Source organism: Durio zibethinus, chromosome 2, assembly GCF_047325235.1.
Source record: "Durio zibethinus cultivar Kanyao isolate XHJ-2024 chromosome 2, ASM4732523v1, whole genome shotgun sequence".
NCBI lineage: Eukaryota > Viridiplantae > Streptophyta > Magnoliopsida > Malvales > Malvaceae > Durio > Durio zibethinus.
Genome location: NC_143163.1, coordinates 11,999,791 through 12,018,377, shown reverse-complemented (window position 1 = coordinate 12,018,377; position 18,587 = coordinate 11,999,791). Strand labels below are relative to the sequence as shown.

The 18,587-nt window shown below is 27.7% G+C and overlaps 1 protein-coding gene across 1 annotated transcript; it reads left to right on the top strand.

Moving 5' to 3' along the window:
- The first annotated feature begins 3,171 nt into the window (after positions 1-3,171).
- Positions 3,172-6,430, top strand: LOC111309286 (Tetratricopeptide repeat (TPR)-like superfamily protein). Its single transcript, XM_022908325.2, has 2 exons — positions 3,172-3,540; positions 3,659-6,430. The coding sequence occupies exons 1-2, from the start codon at positions 3,262-3,264 to the stop codon at positions 4,910-4,912; spliced, it is 1,533 nt and encodes a 510-aa protein (XP_022764060.2). The 5' UTR covers positions 3,172-3,261; the 3' UTR covers positions 4,913-6,430.
- Positions 6,431-18,587: the final 12,157 nt, after the last annotated feature.

Sequence of the window (18,587 nt, the reverse complement as noted above, 5' to 3'; positions counted from 1 at the left end):
AAATAAAGCGACATTTTATGATAAAACGCCTTTAAATTAACGACGTTTTTCTTATACAAATGCTATTAAATTAGTAATGCTTTTATAATACAAACATCACTAAATTAACGGCATTTTTATGATACGAACGCCACTAAATTAACGACGATTGTGCTTACAAACATATAAACGCAGCTAAATTAGTGACATTTCTTATATATTATCGCTATTTTCTCTAATGTGAGTATTAGCCAATGCTTTTAATGGCTTTTTTGGCAAACGTCGTAAATATTTTAGTGGTGTTTATAAATGCCACTAAACCTTAAAAAAAAACGTCACTAAAGATCTAAACTCCTATAATGAAGTAAAATGCAAGAAAGTAAAAGCATTCAATGAGACAAACTCTTGGAGCCCTATGATGTTTCCATTAAAATAGCATCAAAGGCTATCCTTCTTAATCTCCAAAAATGGTCCAAATATCAAGCAAAACTTGCTTGAAAAATAAAAGAAATTAAATATAGAAACTGGTAGAACATAAAAAAGAGAACTTGCGTAAACAAAATAAAAAAGCACTTTGAATATGTTTACAACTTGAAGGAAATTTAAACAAGCAAATGGACAACTGAAAACCACAATGAAAAGAGCTAGGAAAAAACTAAAAAGAAAAAAAAATGAAGCCTTTAAGGAGGGGCTGGTCAACCAGCAATGTTGCTGCCATCAGATCCCAATAGGTATCCTAATTTAAGAGAAGATAAACATGAAAAGGGAAAAACTCCATGGCTAGCTCTCTCTTTTTTTTTATAGCCAAAATCTAGGACATCTTATGACATCATCACCATTTAAAATACACCATCCTAGCCTTCCATTCAATCATCACAATGAAGGTAATTTCTAGGTTGTTTTGAAAGCTGCCAGGCATGACTACATAAGTTGGAATTTCTAGCTTAGTTCCATCTTATGTGATGCTTGATTGGTTGGTCCAATGATGGTTTTTCACGCCTCTACTTAGGTCACATGTTGGCAACTTGGTCCGCTCTCAAAATGTCAAAGAAAATAACTAAAATTGAGCCATAAAACTTAAGGCAAATTCAACAAGTCTACTGCTTTACCAATGATGTGAAATAAAACATAAAAGAAGAAAAACACTACAAAAAAATCATATGTTTAGTTACCCTTTTCCTCTCTTTAAAATGTCCTTTTTAATGCTCTATTCTAGGTCCCTTCTTAGCCCATCAAGTTTCTTCTTGAGCTATGCAAACCAACAACAATGTTTTTTTTTTATTGTCTTCCCTCTTTTATCTTTACTTGCAATTAGTTCCTTCCTTTCATGCATTTATTATTGATTCTTTTCGTCTAATTTTCAAATTGTTTCATGGCTTGTTGGTTGTTGCTTTTTTCTATATTTAGCTTAAAACTTAACTTGAAGTTCATCCAAGTAGGCTTATGCAATAACTTCATAAAAGTAGCTCTTTCTCATGCACACACACACCTTTCAACTAGGACATTTTGTTGGCTTGAATTGGCTTTGCTTTTCGGTGGCTCATTAACCCTTTCATCGTTCAAGTAAGACCTAGACTATAGCTTAAATTTGGCTCAATTAATAACCTCGAAAGCTTGCAAAAACCAGCCACTCACAACCCACAAAGTGACACCTAATAGCCTTCATTTATACCTTGAATTTCCAACTAGCTTTTGCATCGAGTTTGCTTCCAAATTTAACTCATTAAATCAGTCATTTAAACTTGAAGTTAACACTTCAAACACAGCACCAATTTAGCTCAAAACTAGCCTTGAACTCAAGCCAAACATCATTGTAAATAACTTTGAAAATCAGTTTCAATTCCATTCAATGTTGACGCCATTTGCATGTAGCTTCTACGGTCCATTTTCAAGCTAATTTTAACTTTCCAACATAAGAGAATAAGGTGTGGGCATGATACTCTGATTTTACCTACTTATGAAACTTAGAAAAGTTAGCAAAGTAATTAAGCAAAAATTGATCAAGTAACATTATATATCCTAATTCTTGGAGACTTCTTGGAGAATAAAAACTCTTGTAAAGAAAATTTTGACTTTTTAGTTTTGTGTTGCTGCCCCTATCAACACCGTTTTATAATCTCTTGCAAATCTTACCCTAAATAGAAATAAGTGAAATCCAAGATAAGCTAGGAATTCCTAAATCAAAGTGAAAATTTCAAAATCAATGTAGGATTTCCTAATTGATTAGGAAAACCAAAGGTTGCTTAGACATTTTTAAATTGCACAAATTTTTATTCCTTGCCAAATCATCATGTCACATTAGCATCCAAGTCTACTTATTGGCCAATGAAAAAAGATTTGATGCCATGTCATCCAATACTAATCCCATATAAGTGCACCTGTATAGAAAACCATGGACTTGCATTCAAATTTGAAATTTGAAATCTATCTTTTATAATGGCTGAACACTTTTTACATGATTCTTGCATGAATTTTTATCATTTTTCATTCAACCATTTTTAATCCTTAAGGTAAGGCAAAGCAAATTTTGAACAATTTCATCACTTCAATTCTAAGATTTTTTTAAAATTTCAAGAATCAACAAAAGCATACCAAGAACCATCCAAGATTACTCTAAATATATCAAAAACATATAAAGATTGATAAAGAACTCTCATGATTCTTCAAGATTCACAAGATTCAATCTTTTTTTTTTTCTTAAGATTTCCTATAAAACAGCAAATTAAATACATTAAGAGTAAAAAAAATCATTATTTCATCAAAATCTAAGCAAGAATCACTGGTCAAGTATTGAAAGTAACTTTATTTTATAAAGTTATCACTTGATATCATAACTTGTTCAAATTTCCATTTATGATTTAGGTTTCAATTTGATTCTTCTCGTTGGTTTCCTAACCATATTTTAAAAAAGGTTTTCTAAATTTAAAAAAAAAATCATGATCGCTGGGAAAGGAAAATTTAGACGGGGTTTCTAAATCCTAACAACAAACAAAATATCAAAGGAAACACCTCATAAGCCGAGGTCAGAGCCACACCCAATTGATCACATTCAACCTCACCAAAACAATCATACAAACACAATTAAAAACAAAGGCTCAACAATCATGGGCTCACGGCCCACATACACACTTAACCACCCATTATTGCGGCCCTAAAAAATTTAAAGCTCTAAGCCCTCCTAAACCCTCCCTTGAACCCTAATCTAATAAATCATTCTCGTCTCACAGTTTTCTGAATCGACCCCCTCAAATCAAGAGAGCTTCCATTTTCTTCTGTGCACCGATGAAGCATCTTATTGGATCAAATCCATGGACCAATTCTGGCATTTCTAGGGTTTTGAGAGTTCTCTCCTACTCCACTAAGACCCTGAGCCCCAATACCTCCCCTTCAAAAGCACGCGACTCTCTGCACATTCGCGCCTCTCGAACCGGAGATCCTAAAGCCTCCATCGTCCCAGTACTCAACCAATGGCTCGAAGAAGGAAAACCCATCAAGCAATCGATGCTTCAAACTCTTATCCGTCAACTTCGAAGTTTCCGACGCTTCAAGCATGCCCTCGAGGTACATTAATTCTTAAATAACAAGCAATATGAAACTTTTTTTTTTAACTTATACCAAGTATTGTAGGATTGCCCCATTTCATATGACCTCTGATTCTTCATAAATAATACTACGGCAGGTATCAGAGTATATGAGTGAAGAAATGAACTATGATATTTCAACTGGGGACATGGCTGTAAGGCTGGATTTAATCTCAAAAGTGCACGGCGTGGCTCAAGCTGAGAAATACTTGGATAGTATTCCTGTCACAATGAGAACTTTCCAGGTATATGGTGCCCTTTTAAATTGCTATGCACACCACAAGTGTTTAGAAAAAGCAGAGGCCACCATGCACAATATGAGGGAATCTGGGTTTCCAATTAATGTAGTCTCCTACAATGTAATGTTAAATCTCTACCGTAACCTAGGAAAGCATGACAAGTTAGATGACCTAATGCAAGAGATGAAAGAAAAGGGAATTAAGCATGACACATTCACGAACAACATTCGGCTGAATGCGTATGCATCCTCTTCTGATATTGAGGGGATGGAGAAATTCCTGACCAAGATGGAAAATGATGTTGAAATCTCTTTTGATTGGCATGCTTATGTTGTCGCAGCAAATGCATACTTGAAAGCCAGGTTAACCGAAAAGGCTTTACAAATGTTGAATAGAGCAGAGCAACTAGTCACTCCAGAAACAAGAAGGAATGCTTATGAAGTGTTCCTCACAATATATACCAATCTAGGAAGAAAAGATGATGTTTATCGTATATGGATATTGTATGGAAACTTAGGGAAATTGCGTAACTCTGGCTATTTGTGTATGATAAGCTCATTGGTAAAGTTAGATGATTTGGATGGTGCTGAGAAGATTTTGGTAGAGTGGGAATCTGGATATATGGTTTTTGATTCTCGGATTCCAAATGTGATGATCGCTGCTTACTGCAAAAGGGGTTTTATTGAAAAGGCTGAAGCATATATAAGCAATCTGATAGAAAGGAGTGTCATCAAAGAGCCTGATGCATTTATATTGAATAGTCTTGCTACTGGATATCAAATAGATGGCCAGATGGCAAAGGCAGTGGAAACCATGAAGAAGGCAATCTTGGCTAGCATCTCTGGATGGAAACCCAACATTGTTACTTTGGCTGCTTGTCTTCGATTTTTGAAAGGAGAGAATAACATAGAAGTAGCTGAAGAGCTATTGCAATTGCTTAGAGTCAGAGGTTATTTCTCAATTGATGTTTATGATAAATTAGTAATGAACATTAGGGACAGAAACCTTGATGAAAGTGTCCTTGACCAGATAAAGGGAGACGAGGAGACAGGGAGACTCTTCGTTGAAGAAAGTGCAAGTAGTCATGGAGGTCAAATTGAGGGTAGCAGCTGACCAATATGTCTAGTTGAACTGCCAAAATGATGATGCAATCATTCTCCTGCATCAATTATTTGTTATACATTTTGTTGGATAATCAGACTCTGTATTTTGATTATGCATCCAATCGCAATTTCTGGTAGTTTGGGTAGGTTGCCTAAATTCAACAATTTTACAGATATTATTTAAAAACGGTAGTGATTTTCGGGAATATTTTTTTTGGCATTTGAGGTTGCTTGTTATTGATCCCTGTTATTGGAACTAAGAATCCTATACTCTACTAACAGCCCATACAACTGTTGGCGTGATTTTCAAGACTTTACCTTATCGGTTGGTAACCCGAGTTGTTTTATGAAAGGTGTCTGATGTCAACTTGGCTCATAGGACTCTGCTGCACCGTGAGACCAGCTCCTAGCCTGGTAGTAAGTCGGGGGTGCTACACCTGCTTGACCTAGGTTCTATCTTGTTCAGCTCCACATTTCCTTCAAAACTTAAGGAGCCAGTAGACACTGCCTTATAATGTAATGTTAAATTTATACGTACAGCTGAGAAAATATGACAAGTTAGGCCCTTTACTGCAAGAGGTGCAAGAAAAGGGCATTGAGTGTGATGCAATCACATACAACACTCGATTGAATGCTTATGGTGGTGCTTTTGATATTGAGGGAATGGAGAAATCATGATGAACATGGAAGATGATCCTCGCGTCTCTCCTGATTGGCGGCAGCCAATGGGTACTCAAAAGCTAGCCTACCTGAAAATGCTGCAAAAATGTTGAAGAGAGTGGAGCAAGGAATCACCGGTAAGACAAAAAGCAAGCTTATGAAATTTTCCTCGTATTTTATGCCAAAATTGGGAGCAAAGAAGATGTATACCGAATAATGCATGTTCCACGCTCTAAACTATGTCTTGATGATAAGCTTGCTGGTGAAATTGGATGACCATTATGGTGCAGAGAAGCTCGCTGAGGAGCGGGAATCTCAACGTACAGATGCTGGGGTTCCAAGACTGGTGATCAGTGGTTATTGCAAAAAGGGGCTCTAGGAAAAGCTGAACCTTATGTAAACAGGCTTATGGAAAAGTGGGAAGATGCTTGATGCACTTATACGGAGTAGTTTGGCAACTACATGTCAAAAGGTTGATCAGGAGAAGGCAGTGGAAAACATGAAAAAACAATGTTTGCCGGCCCACAAGGATGGCAAACCAACCCTAATATTTTAGCCGCATGTTTTGATTATTTGAAAAGATAGGGAGGCATATAAGTTGCAGAAGAGATCGTAAAGCCGCTTAGAACTAAAGTTCATTTCTGAACAGCTATTTGTGATAGATCATCGAATGATGTAAGAGAGAAAGGCTTAGCTGCTAACGACTCATGAGAATCTTGATGATGAAGTATAAAGGGCTCACGGAGTCCAAATATGACGGTAACAGCTCGAGTCTTTTCGGCGTCTTAGCTAGCTAGGAGATGTCCAGCTGAACTGCGAAAGAGTGATTTTAGTTTTCTTTATCGAATCTAAAGCTTACTTCCTTTCATTTAGTGTTATTAATTGGGTATAAGAACAGTCCACGATCAATCATTTCTGCAATGCAAGTAGGATCGCCAATAAAATCACATCGCCATTCTTTATCTAATGCTGTTTAAATCGCAAACACAAGCTAACTAACTACAAAATGTGTTTCTTTCTAAACTGAGTACTGCTAAAATTCTCATCTACTGCCTGATACTTGAAATAGGTTGTGGTAAAACACAGTTGTTATGGTTCTGACATTTAAAGATAAAATTGATAATCAAATTAAAGCAAACTCATCCTGATAAGGGTTTGGTAAGGCATGACTTGAGCAAACTTTATATCCTAATTTATCATTTTCTTCGAGTCCAAATCAATTAGATTCGATTTAATTTCAAGTCTCAAAAGACCATCTATATATTTTAAATTTTTATTTTATATTTATTATTATTTTTGTTTTATATTGATCTTTATCTTCACATTTATTTATATTTTTATATTTATCTTTTATATTTATTATTTATTATTTTATTTTATTTTATTACTTTATTATTATCTTTATTTACCTTTATCTTTATTTTATTTATTTATCTTGATTTTACCTTTATTTTTATTCTTTTTGGTGTTGTGATTTATTTGTTTCATTGTTACTGTTATCTTTTTCATAAAAAATGGAAAAAATCCCAAAAATGAAAATTTGAAAATCTAGATTGTCTCATCCAAAACAGTTTAAGGATTAGGATTGCTTTGGTGATAATTCTTAACTTTAAAAAAAAAAAAATTCAATCCTAATTGAGTTAAAATTCCTATGAGCTTCGTCTATAAATACTGGGCAAATTGTTCATTACAGGACACAGAAAAAAAAAAAAAAGAGGAACAAGGTAAAAATTAAAGAGCATAGCCATTGCAATTTTCAGCCAAAGAAATTAAGCAATGAAGATTTCTAGTTTTTTGGGAGTTGAATGATCTGAATTTTGGAGTTTGGGTTAGGGAAAAGTAAGAGCAAATTGAATTATTTGATTTTAGAAATTTTTTTGAAAATTTTGGAAATTTTTCAAATTGCGCTTGCGTTCTTGGCGTAACTTTTAGATTTTGACCAGATTTCATGGAAATTTTCCAATTCTAATGAAACGCCTAGTTCTTGGTTAATGTCACAACAAGATTCGTAGATCTCAAAAAACTTTCCTATGAGATTTCTCAGATTTTGATAAAAATTTTCAGATCCTAATGAAAATCCTAAAATCTAACAAACTTACTTGTGAACATTAAAGATTTCAATGATTGAAATTTGGAAAAAGAAGAGAGAGGAAAGACGTTTCTGGAAGAGATAAAAAGAAGAGAAAGATGGAAAAAAATATAAAAAATAAAAAGAAGCTTGGGTTTTATAAAGGTAATAAACGACATCGTTTTGGAGTTCAAAAATTTTAAAGGATCCATGTGTTTTACCAATGGGATGACCCGATCCATACCACACAACTCGACAACCTACAAACACATTTTACTCGTTAAAATTACAAATACATTTTAAGGCTTAGATAATACGAAATTAATTGGTACGATTCTTTTAATGGACATAATAAGGACAATATAACCTTCTTCATGCGTGAAGTATTTTCAAACCTAGTTATAGTTTTGTAAATTAGAATTTACCTTTTCAAAGATAAGGAGTCAAGCTTGAAACTTTTTTTTTAAAACAGGCAAATTTAGTTAGGTGACTAATCGTACATAAACAAAAAAAAAAGATAGCAACTCCTAAAGTTGTATCTAACGATAGGTTCACAAACCTAAACTTTATGATAGTTTGGTGACTCTAAGGATATATTACTCTTATTTTGGGTAGAGAGAAATTAAATCCAATTTAAGTCTTTGATAATCCGAAAGAGCCAGAAAATTTGAAGTTCATTTGAAGCAATAGAAGATTCAAGTTCCCAAAAGAAGATGGATCTCATAAAGAAAAACTTCAAGCTGTTGAAAGAAAATTTTTTTATGGATGTATAGATATAGCAAAACTTTGTTTAGTGCCATATATGGTTTTTACATCTTTGTGTAATTCTTTTTTCACAGAAAATGCATATAAAGCAGCAACTAAAAATATCTTATTTTATTAAGGATCCAAATCAATTGGGCTTAGTCTACTTTCAAGCCTCAAATGACTGATTTATATATTTTATATTTTATATCTTATATTTCATTTATTTATTTATTATTTTTGTTTTATATTTGTCTTTATCTTCACATTTATTTATATTTTTATCTTTATCTTTATCTTTATTTTTTATTTACTATTATTTTTTTATTATTTTACTTTTATCTTTATTTTATTTATTTATATTGATTTTACCTTTCTTCTTATCTTTTTTAGTGGAATAATTTATTTATTTCATTATTACTGTTTATCCTTTTTTATAAATAAATAAAAAATATGGAAAGTTTGAAAATCTAGCTAGACTACCTCATTCGAAAATAGTTTGGGGATTGAGATTGCTTTAGTGATAATTCTTAACTTAAAAAAAAATCCAATCCTAATTAAGTTGAAATTCCTATGAGCATATCCTATAAATATTGGGTTAATTGTTCATGACAAGACGCAAAAAAAAAAAAAAACTGAGGTGGAATTTGGTAGAAATCAGATAGCATAGGTTCTAAAACTTTCAACAAAAGAAATTAGGCAATGAAGATTTTTAGGCTTTTGGGAGTTAAAAGATTTGAATTGTAGAGTTTGGATTAGGGAAAAGTAGGAACGAATTGAATTGTTTTTTTTTTTTTTTGAAAAATCTAGAAAATTTATATATTTTGTTGAAGTTCTTCACGTAAATTTCATACTCCAACAAGATTTCGATGAAATTTTCCAATTTTTAGCGAAATCCCTATTTCTTAATGAATATTTCGGTGAGATTCCCAAATCCTGACGAAATTTCCCAGATTCTGACAAAATCCCATAATCCAACAAATTTGTAGGGAAAGCTTGAATATTTTGGTGATTGAAATCTGAAAAAGAAAGAGAAAGAGAGAGAGAGAGAGAGAGAGAGAGAGAGAGAGAAAGGCTTTTGAAAGAGAAAGAAGGAGAAAAAAAAAAGAAAAAAAAAAGCTTGGTTTTTATAAAGGGAAGAAATGATGTTGTTTTGGAGTTAAGAAATTTAAAAAGATCCACATGTTTTACTGTTGGCCCAACCTAACCTGTATCGCATGACCTTAAAACCTACAATCCTGTTAAACCACGATCCAAGCCTCTTGGCAAGCCTTCAGCCATGTTCTATTTCTACAATCGAGCCATCACCAACTTATCATCATTTTTTTGGTAATTTTTTTTAATTTTTATTTAATTTATTTGATTTAAATTTTATCTTAATTAATTTTTCTCAAAAATATCTTTAAAATAAATTCATGAGTCCTAACAAACTATTGAAAGATTTTTATAGATTTGGCTTCACTTGTTTTGCGAAAATGACATTTGAAAAAAGATTTATGGAAAATGTTTACATTTTTTCAATTAAAAGAGATTTTCTATTATTTGGATAAGTTAATGAAAAATAATTTTTATTGTTTGGTTGTTTTCTGAAAAATTAGTTTTTTTTCAAATAATATTAATATAACTATTGAAATATTAAAAAATATTTATTATTAAAGTATATTGAAATTATTTATTATTAATATTATTAATATTAAAAAATAATTATATTTTAATAATAATATTTAATATTAAAGTATTATGTTAATATAAAAAATATTTAAAAGAAAATTATTTTTTATTTTTTTACTATTTATTAAATATTATAATATTATTTATTAGTATAATAGTATTTATTAATATATTATAATATTATTTCTTAATATATTATATTAATAGTATATTATTTATTAATATATTATTGTAATATTTATTAATTTTAATATAATGATATTTATTAATCTATGATTTATTGATATGATATTATTTATTTATTAATATAATATTTTTTATAAGTAAATTTGTACTCAAAAGCATTGATAAATAGTTCTACTTATAAACAACTCTTTTTTGAAAAATATCTTCCTCTTTTAAAATTCGTAAAATAATTTTTAAAAAAATGACCTTATTTTTCATTGATCAGTAAGTTATTTTCTGTTGACTAGCTAATTTTTTGCCAAACAAACACCTAAAAATGTGAAAATCATTTTTCGAAAAGTCATTTTTCGCAAAACAAACGTAGCCTTAAAATGTGTTTAAGATTATGAATCCTATCAAATTATTGAAAGATTTCATAATAAAATTTTAATTAAAAAATATTTTGAATCAATCTTATCAAATTATTAGAAGATTTAAATTTTAACGTAAGTCTTATTAAACTATTAGAAGATTTAGTGATTTAAAATTTTCAATCCTAACAAATTATTAAAAAAATTAAATCTTTGAGTTAAATATTACTAAATTATTGGAAGAATTACTGATTCTTTTATAAAAAAATTAAATTCACGAATAAATTTTTAAAATTTTACCAAACTATTGAAAAATTTTATTGATTTTGAAAATAATCAATTTATTAACAACACATTAATGAATTTGATAACAGAGCCTTTTTAAAATAGGACTAGTCTCCATAAATACTCTTAAAGTTAGAAAATTTTCTTAAATTATTATCAAATTATTAGAGTAATTTTAATATTAATTTTCAATATTAATTTTACTCGATAAAATTACAAATATGTTTTAAGGTTTGGATATGATGAAATTAACTAGTATTATCTTTTAGAAAGGTGTTGTGAGGGTACTATAACCTTCCTCACATATAATCGTATTCTCAAATCTAGTTATTATTTTGTAAACTAGAATTTACTTTTTCAAAGATTCTCAAGTCAAACTTAAGACATTTTATTTAAAACGAGATAGATTCAAGTAAATGGTCAATCGCACCTAAAAAAAAAAAATTGATGATGATTGCTAAAATTGTGACTAATAATAAATTCACGGACCTAATTGTTATGACACTTATCAAAACCCAATCTACACATTTTATAGCCACACGTAAAGAAATCAATTCACTGAATACAAATAAGTTTGATGAAATGTCTTACTTCTACTAAATTGTTCATTCAGATTAATTAAACCTAGTAATAATGCCTAAATCTTAAATTGCTTACTTGATCTAATGCCGGTTATATAATCTCCATGTTTGCATAATGTATGCTAATAAGGAGGAGAAACCAAGGCTCAAATGCCAATAGATTCTCAATCAACAAGAAGCAAATATATACATTTCAAAGTCAATGCACCACAACCATGTCAGATTTGAAGAAGAGATTTATTTAGGTATGATGGCGTACTTCCAGTGCTTAGGAGCTAAAGTTTTACACAACAAAGAGCAACTAAAAAAATGCAAAAAAGATAAATTTGACGAGGTAGTGGAGCTAATTACATGGTTGCAATAGGAAGTAATGTTTATGTTGGTAGTTTAGAATGTGGTTTATCCCACATTGAATAAAAAGATTCAATTACGAAAGAATAAAATTAATTTTTGTATTAATTTTATTCATATTTAAATAATTATGTTGCACAAAAATAATTCTCATATGAAAAATGGTCATAACTATTTGAATATAAATAGATTATTATTCATAAAAGTCATGATTATATAAAAAGCTATAATAATTTGAATAGAAGTTTATATCTATTTATTCATTATAAATAGATCTTTCAATATAATCATTTTTACTACTTTTACTTGGAGAGTTTTTAGGTTTTATTGTATCCTAGAGGCATAATTGCCTTTAAGAAAGTATTCTTCATGCTTTAAAGCCAAAAATTTTTTCTATTATTTCTATTCTCTTATTTATTTTTTTCTAGCAAGTTAAAGGCAATTATGAAATTCATATTTCGTATGAGGAAGATACAAGGAAAAGAAATTGGCAAAGATGGCAAAATCAACTTTTGAAATAAGTATGGAAAGTTTCAATTATCCAAATAGTTTCATGGTGAAATAAATACTAAATACAAGATAAGTTTCTTGTTATTATCTTTTTAGTTTTTATAGTCTACTAAAAGAATTGATGATTAATAATTCATAAAAGACCTAGAGTCTCATTAAATTTTGTTTTCTTTATTTATTATTCTTTTAATCTTATGATTCTGAATTAAACTAATTCATGATTTTATGGTATGTTATATGTGAATTTTCTTGATCATGGCATTGAATGGTCATAAGCAGAAAATGGACATGGAGTAATTGCTAAATTTGTTATGAATCTTTCATAACCTTGTTATATTTTGGTAAGACCATGGTTATTAATCAAAATGATAAAATTCTCGAGAATTATATTAAAGCATAAAAAAAATTGTAAATTTATAAATTTTTTCAAAAAAGAAGCAAGTATATATGTTCTTAATATAAAATCATATTTTATGGCCTATATTCCATGATTGAATTTTATTGACAAGAGAATAATACACAATTCATATTATTTGATTTGTATAATATTATTTCGACAAAATAAACATATTATCTAAGATAACTTCAATATAATTAGAAAAGTTATATAATTCTTTGTAACTAGTTAAAATGCATTCTATTTGTTGGGTGAAAATTTTTCATAAATTTTTTAATTTGGACATAAAATTTATAGTATTATCTGGTTGTACATGAAATTTTGACTATTTTTAATTACATGAACCATGTTGTATATGGTTTTAGTGTCTATGATCAAATAATTTTTAAATATCTGAGAGTTAGAATGAAAGTCTCAAAAATAGACTATAGAAAGCATGAGTTTACTAGTTTTGAGGGTGATTATATTTGGTATCATACTTATTGATGCATAATCTCATATTGAGTTGAAATAAAAGTTTTGAAACTTTTATGAAAAGGAAATATTAAGATAAAAAATATTTACTAGCTAACTTTCACTAAAGGTGGATTTGAAGGCCTCTTACTTAAACAAAAACAACCACCAAATAGTGAAAAGATAAATAAAATGGCAACTTGATTAAGTATATATAATATTTTGATAATTGAATGGGACATTCTTTAATAAAAGAATGCATATTGTCACATGGTGGGGTGATAGATATCAAAAGAAATAAAATCGCCATCATTGTGTTGTAAGACTCTAAGTATAATTTTATTAGCAAATTATACAAGCTAATAAGTTTAGTACACTTATAAAATTAAAATCATAAAAAGGTTCTTAAAAATCTTAAAAGGACCAAAATGACTTAGTTTATTCGTTGAGTTTATCCAATTATATTAAAAGTATAGTTGTATTAAATATGTATAAAAGTATGAAAATAGAATGGTTGAAATTTATGAATATAGAGTTGTAGTCACAATGAATACCATCTATTTCTTAAAATGACAAGAACGAAGCGATAATGTCTAGAGCATATAAATGATATGCAAAATGAAAAGTTTGGGTATATTAGCCAGATGTGATTGTATTAGAGATTTAATCTCAAGTGAGGGTAATTATTATAAAAGAAAATTAAATTCCAAGATATTTGATTAGTAGTACTACAAGTAGAATGGATTTAAACCCTTAATATTAGAAGCCAATAATGGGAACCTAACTTTGAATTAGTAACCTCTAATTATAAAGTTTAATGGGTAAAAGCAAATTATTATTTGTGTTTGTTAAACACTAGTAAAATGCATTCAAATTTTAGAAATTAGTGTGATCCATTATGTGGGGAGAATGAGTTTTTGTACTTTTAATAGAGTTCATTATTTAAATATCTAAAGCAATAAAGACATAATGAAAACTCTACCTATATAAACGTAAAAGTGATGCCACTACAACAAGAAAAATTATGGTCTTTCTTGTAAATGTTTATAAATAAGATAAGCATATGGCTATAATAGCGTTAAAGCAATTATAAACCTTTGAAAGAAGAATAAGTAAATATTATGTGTTATATCTTCAATTTTTACACAAAGAGTTGAGGTTTAATCTGCGGATACCATTAACTTCATTAGAATTCTAATGTATATACGCTTATTAAAGGTTTAAATTGAGAGATACTTTCTTATATTCATAATATTTATTTGTGTGAAAAGTTAAAAATTAAGTACCCACATTCCAAACTAATGAGAAATTGTTTGTAGTTTAGAATATAGTACATCTCATATTAGATAGAAATATTTAACTATTAAAGAATAAAATTAATTTTTGTATTAATTTTATTCATATTTTAAATAATTATGTTGAACAAAAATAATTATCATATAACAAAATGGTCATAACTATTTGAATATAAATAGATTATCATTCATAAAAATCATGATTACACAAAATGTGTTTTTCACACCTCAAAGCTAAAATTTTTTTTTTTTATTCTCTTATTTATTTGTTTCTAACAGTTTCCATTAGAGCTATTGCAATCGAACTGAGTTTGGGTTGAATTAATTCAATTTAAATTATTTTTTATCTTAAAAAAATTAAATTAATTTTGAGTTTGATTATTTCAGTTTTGGATTGTTTTGGGCTTTGGACTCTCGGGCTATGTCAAGTTTGAATTTGACGTTCGAATTATTTGAGTTCAGGTTATTTGAGTTTGGATAATTTTCAGTTTAATTTATTAATTTTTAAAATAAAATTAAATTAAATTTAAATATATTATTTGATCGAGTTCAAGTTAAATTTTATTATAATTTTATTAAAAGATAAAAAGTAAAAGAAATAATATTTTAAAAATAAATATAAACAATGTAATTTGTATTTTTTAAATTGAAATTAATTTTTATAAATATATGATTTTATTAAATTTGACAAATTAAAAATGACATGATAATGTGGTACCAAAATGGTATAAGAATAATCATATGGGTTTAAAAAAAAATGTGTTTTATGTTTAGTCATGCCAACATAAATTTTGACACGTATAAGATATAAAAAAATATTTTTAATTAAACCATCCCATACGAATACACATATTAAACATAGAAAATATGTTTGTCACGTTTGATATGTTTAATAAGTTTTTATTTTTAATTTAATTTAGTTTAAATATGCAATGAATAATTTTAAAATTTTAATTATAAATGCAGAATTACATATTTAATATAATCATATAAAATTTATTTTAAATATTTATTTATGATACTCATTTAATATATAATTATTTTGATATAATTTTAACTGATTATTTAATAGCTTATCATTTTCGATTTTAGTATAATTGTGACTCATTATATAATTTATTTTAAATTACATGATTAAAAATTAATAATATAATTATAATGTAAACATAGCATATATACACAAATCAATATATGGCTTGTCTTATAAACTTTATTGTACATGATAGTTGATATTATGTATAATATAAGGGATTATATAATTTATTTTAAATGACACACTGATATGTATGTATATCCATGATAATTAAAATTATATAATTTATTTTAAATATATTTTATAAATTATAAAAAATTTATAAGTAACATAACATATATTTAATTTATACTAGTTTGATATTAAAAATTATATCACTTTGATATTTTCAATAATTTTAATAAGTTATCATTTATGTTATATTTATTATTTTTATTTGTGTTATATTTATTAGTTTTATTAAATTAATTTTTTAAATAAAATTAATTAATTTAGTCTTGGGTTATTTTGAATTATTTTTTTGGGCAATTTCAGGTTTAGTCTATTACAATTTCATTTCATTTAGGGTTTGGGCCAATTCATGTTCAAGTTACTTTAGATTCAGGTTATTTTCAATTTTGGATCATATGGTGCAAGTTGTCGACTTTTTATAGTCAATTCGAGCTGAACAAGGTTTGAATTCAAATAGATTAGATGGATTTTTCGGATTCGGACTAGAATTAACAAGTCTAGTTTCTATGAATGATTATGGAATATAATAAATAAATTTTTTTATATTTCAAATTCAAATAAAAAACCAAATCTTTCTATTTGAAATTTAAAAATATAACTTTTATAACTTATCAATGTCAAACTATACAACAATTTTATTAATTTTTTATAAATTAAAAACAATTTACCTATTAAATGTAATTTGTTTTACATTCTTTCTAAATTTAAAATCATGCATACTTTTTTTATCTCCATTAATTTAATTATAATCTTTTATTATATGTTAGGATTTTTATAATAAATAATCTTTTATTACATGTTAGGATTTTTATAATAAATAATCAATTCTTTTAATTTAATTTTCATATACTTTCAACTCTTTTTAGATCAAATTAACTATTTAGTAATTTAGATATATAGGTTAAAGGGTAAAAAATGCTATTGAATTATAATTCAATAATCATTTAAGTTTTTAATATTTAATTATAATCAATTAAGCCCTTGATCTTCTATTTCGATTTAATTAAACTCTTAAATGGATGAAATCTAGTTACATGGCAAAATTTAATCATTGAATCCCTAAACTATAGTCAATTAAATTCCTATGTTTAGTTTACTTAGAGAATGTAAGATTTTTGTGTTCATCAAAACATAAGATTATCTAATAAAGTTTTTTACTATATAGTCCTTAATAACACATGTTTAACACATGACATTCATAATATTAATATATGAATAACACGTAACAATGAATAACACATTGTCTTCGTTAAAACTAAATAATTATGAAAAATAATTTTTTATATTTTCAATAAATATATTCTTACAACTCTAATTACTATTCTAATGCTGTTGTCCTTACATAGAAAAAGTACGCGGATCAATCTTCATAGAACAAATTTTATGTGTAATAATATTAAATAAATATATTTTAGATTTTATAAGTAATAATATTAAAAAAAAGTATTTTACGTTTTATTTTTTTCATATTTTCAACAAAGACTGTATTTTTATCTTAAAAAAGTTGTATTTTCAATAAAAATTATGTTTTTATCTTAGAAACGTCATTTTTATTGAATTCTAAAAAATATATTTTTCATATTTTTAACAAAAATTACATTTTTATCTTAGAAAAATCGTCTTTTCAACAAAAACTAAGTTTTTATTTTAGAAACATCATTTTTATTGAATTTTGAAAACTATATTTTTTTCATATTTTTAACAAAAATTGTATTTTTTTTATCTTAGAAATATTAGTTTTTGTTGAATTCTAAAAAGTATATTTTTCATGTTTTCAACAAAATCACATTTTTATCATAGAAATATCATTTTTTTCAATAAAAATTATATTTTCTATCTTCTAAATATCGTTTGTTTTTAATCTAAATTTTTTTTTTTATATTTACAGCAAATATTGGGTTTTTATTTTTAAAATGTTATCTTATTAATAAAGATTGCATTTTTTATCTTTAAAATATCATTTTTGTTAAATTCTGAAAAATAATTGTTTTCATATTTTTAACAAAGATCACGTTTTTTTTCATTTTAAAACGTCGTCTGTGTTGAATTATGAAAAATAAATTTTCTTATCTTGTAAACACTTTATTTTATCCGGAATGATTTTTCTAGGACGAAAATGAACCCTCAACTATTAATTAGATCTGCTTGAGAAGCTTTAGGCCCAATATGGAAGGTTTTAATTTTAATTAGATTTAATTTGTTTTATTTTACTTGTAAAAAACCAAAGAAAAGTTTGAAAAAACGTTGCATGAAATTTTGGTGCTTGATTTATGCAATTACGTTGAAAATTTTGCAGGAAATTTTGGTGCGTAATTTATGTAATTACGTTACTGAAATTGATTCATAATAAAATGTGATTGAATCCTATAAAGACGGCACCGAATCCACCATTACAGGACCCTTGGAGATTCCCATACATGGACTCATTACCAGCTTTAATCACCGAGACCACTCTCCAATACCACCACTATCCGCATCTTTCTTCTCTGTATTTTTTTCTCCAAGGTGGCCCACTAGCCAGGGTTTCGAATGAAGAAATGTTGAAGCTTAAACAAATGCTGGTTTTCCTGATTTTGGAAATTGGGATCATTTTTCATTCGATGATAATAGGGGTGGAAAACTCTTATGGTGACAGCCAAGAAATGCTGTCTCGTTTTTTAGGAGGCGGTATGGCAATGGGATCTTCAAGACTGTTTCTCTTGTTTTATTTGGTTCTCCCATTCCTTGCTACTCTCACCCTTGCAGCCGATTAATACTTTAGGATCATTGTATAACATAGCAGGTAACTATACCGCAAACAGCACTTACCAAGCCAACCTCAACAACATCTACTCTCAACTTACGTCTCTAATAGAATTCAACTATGGGTT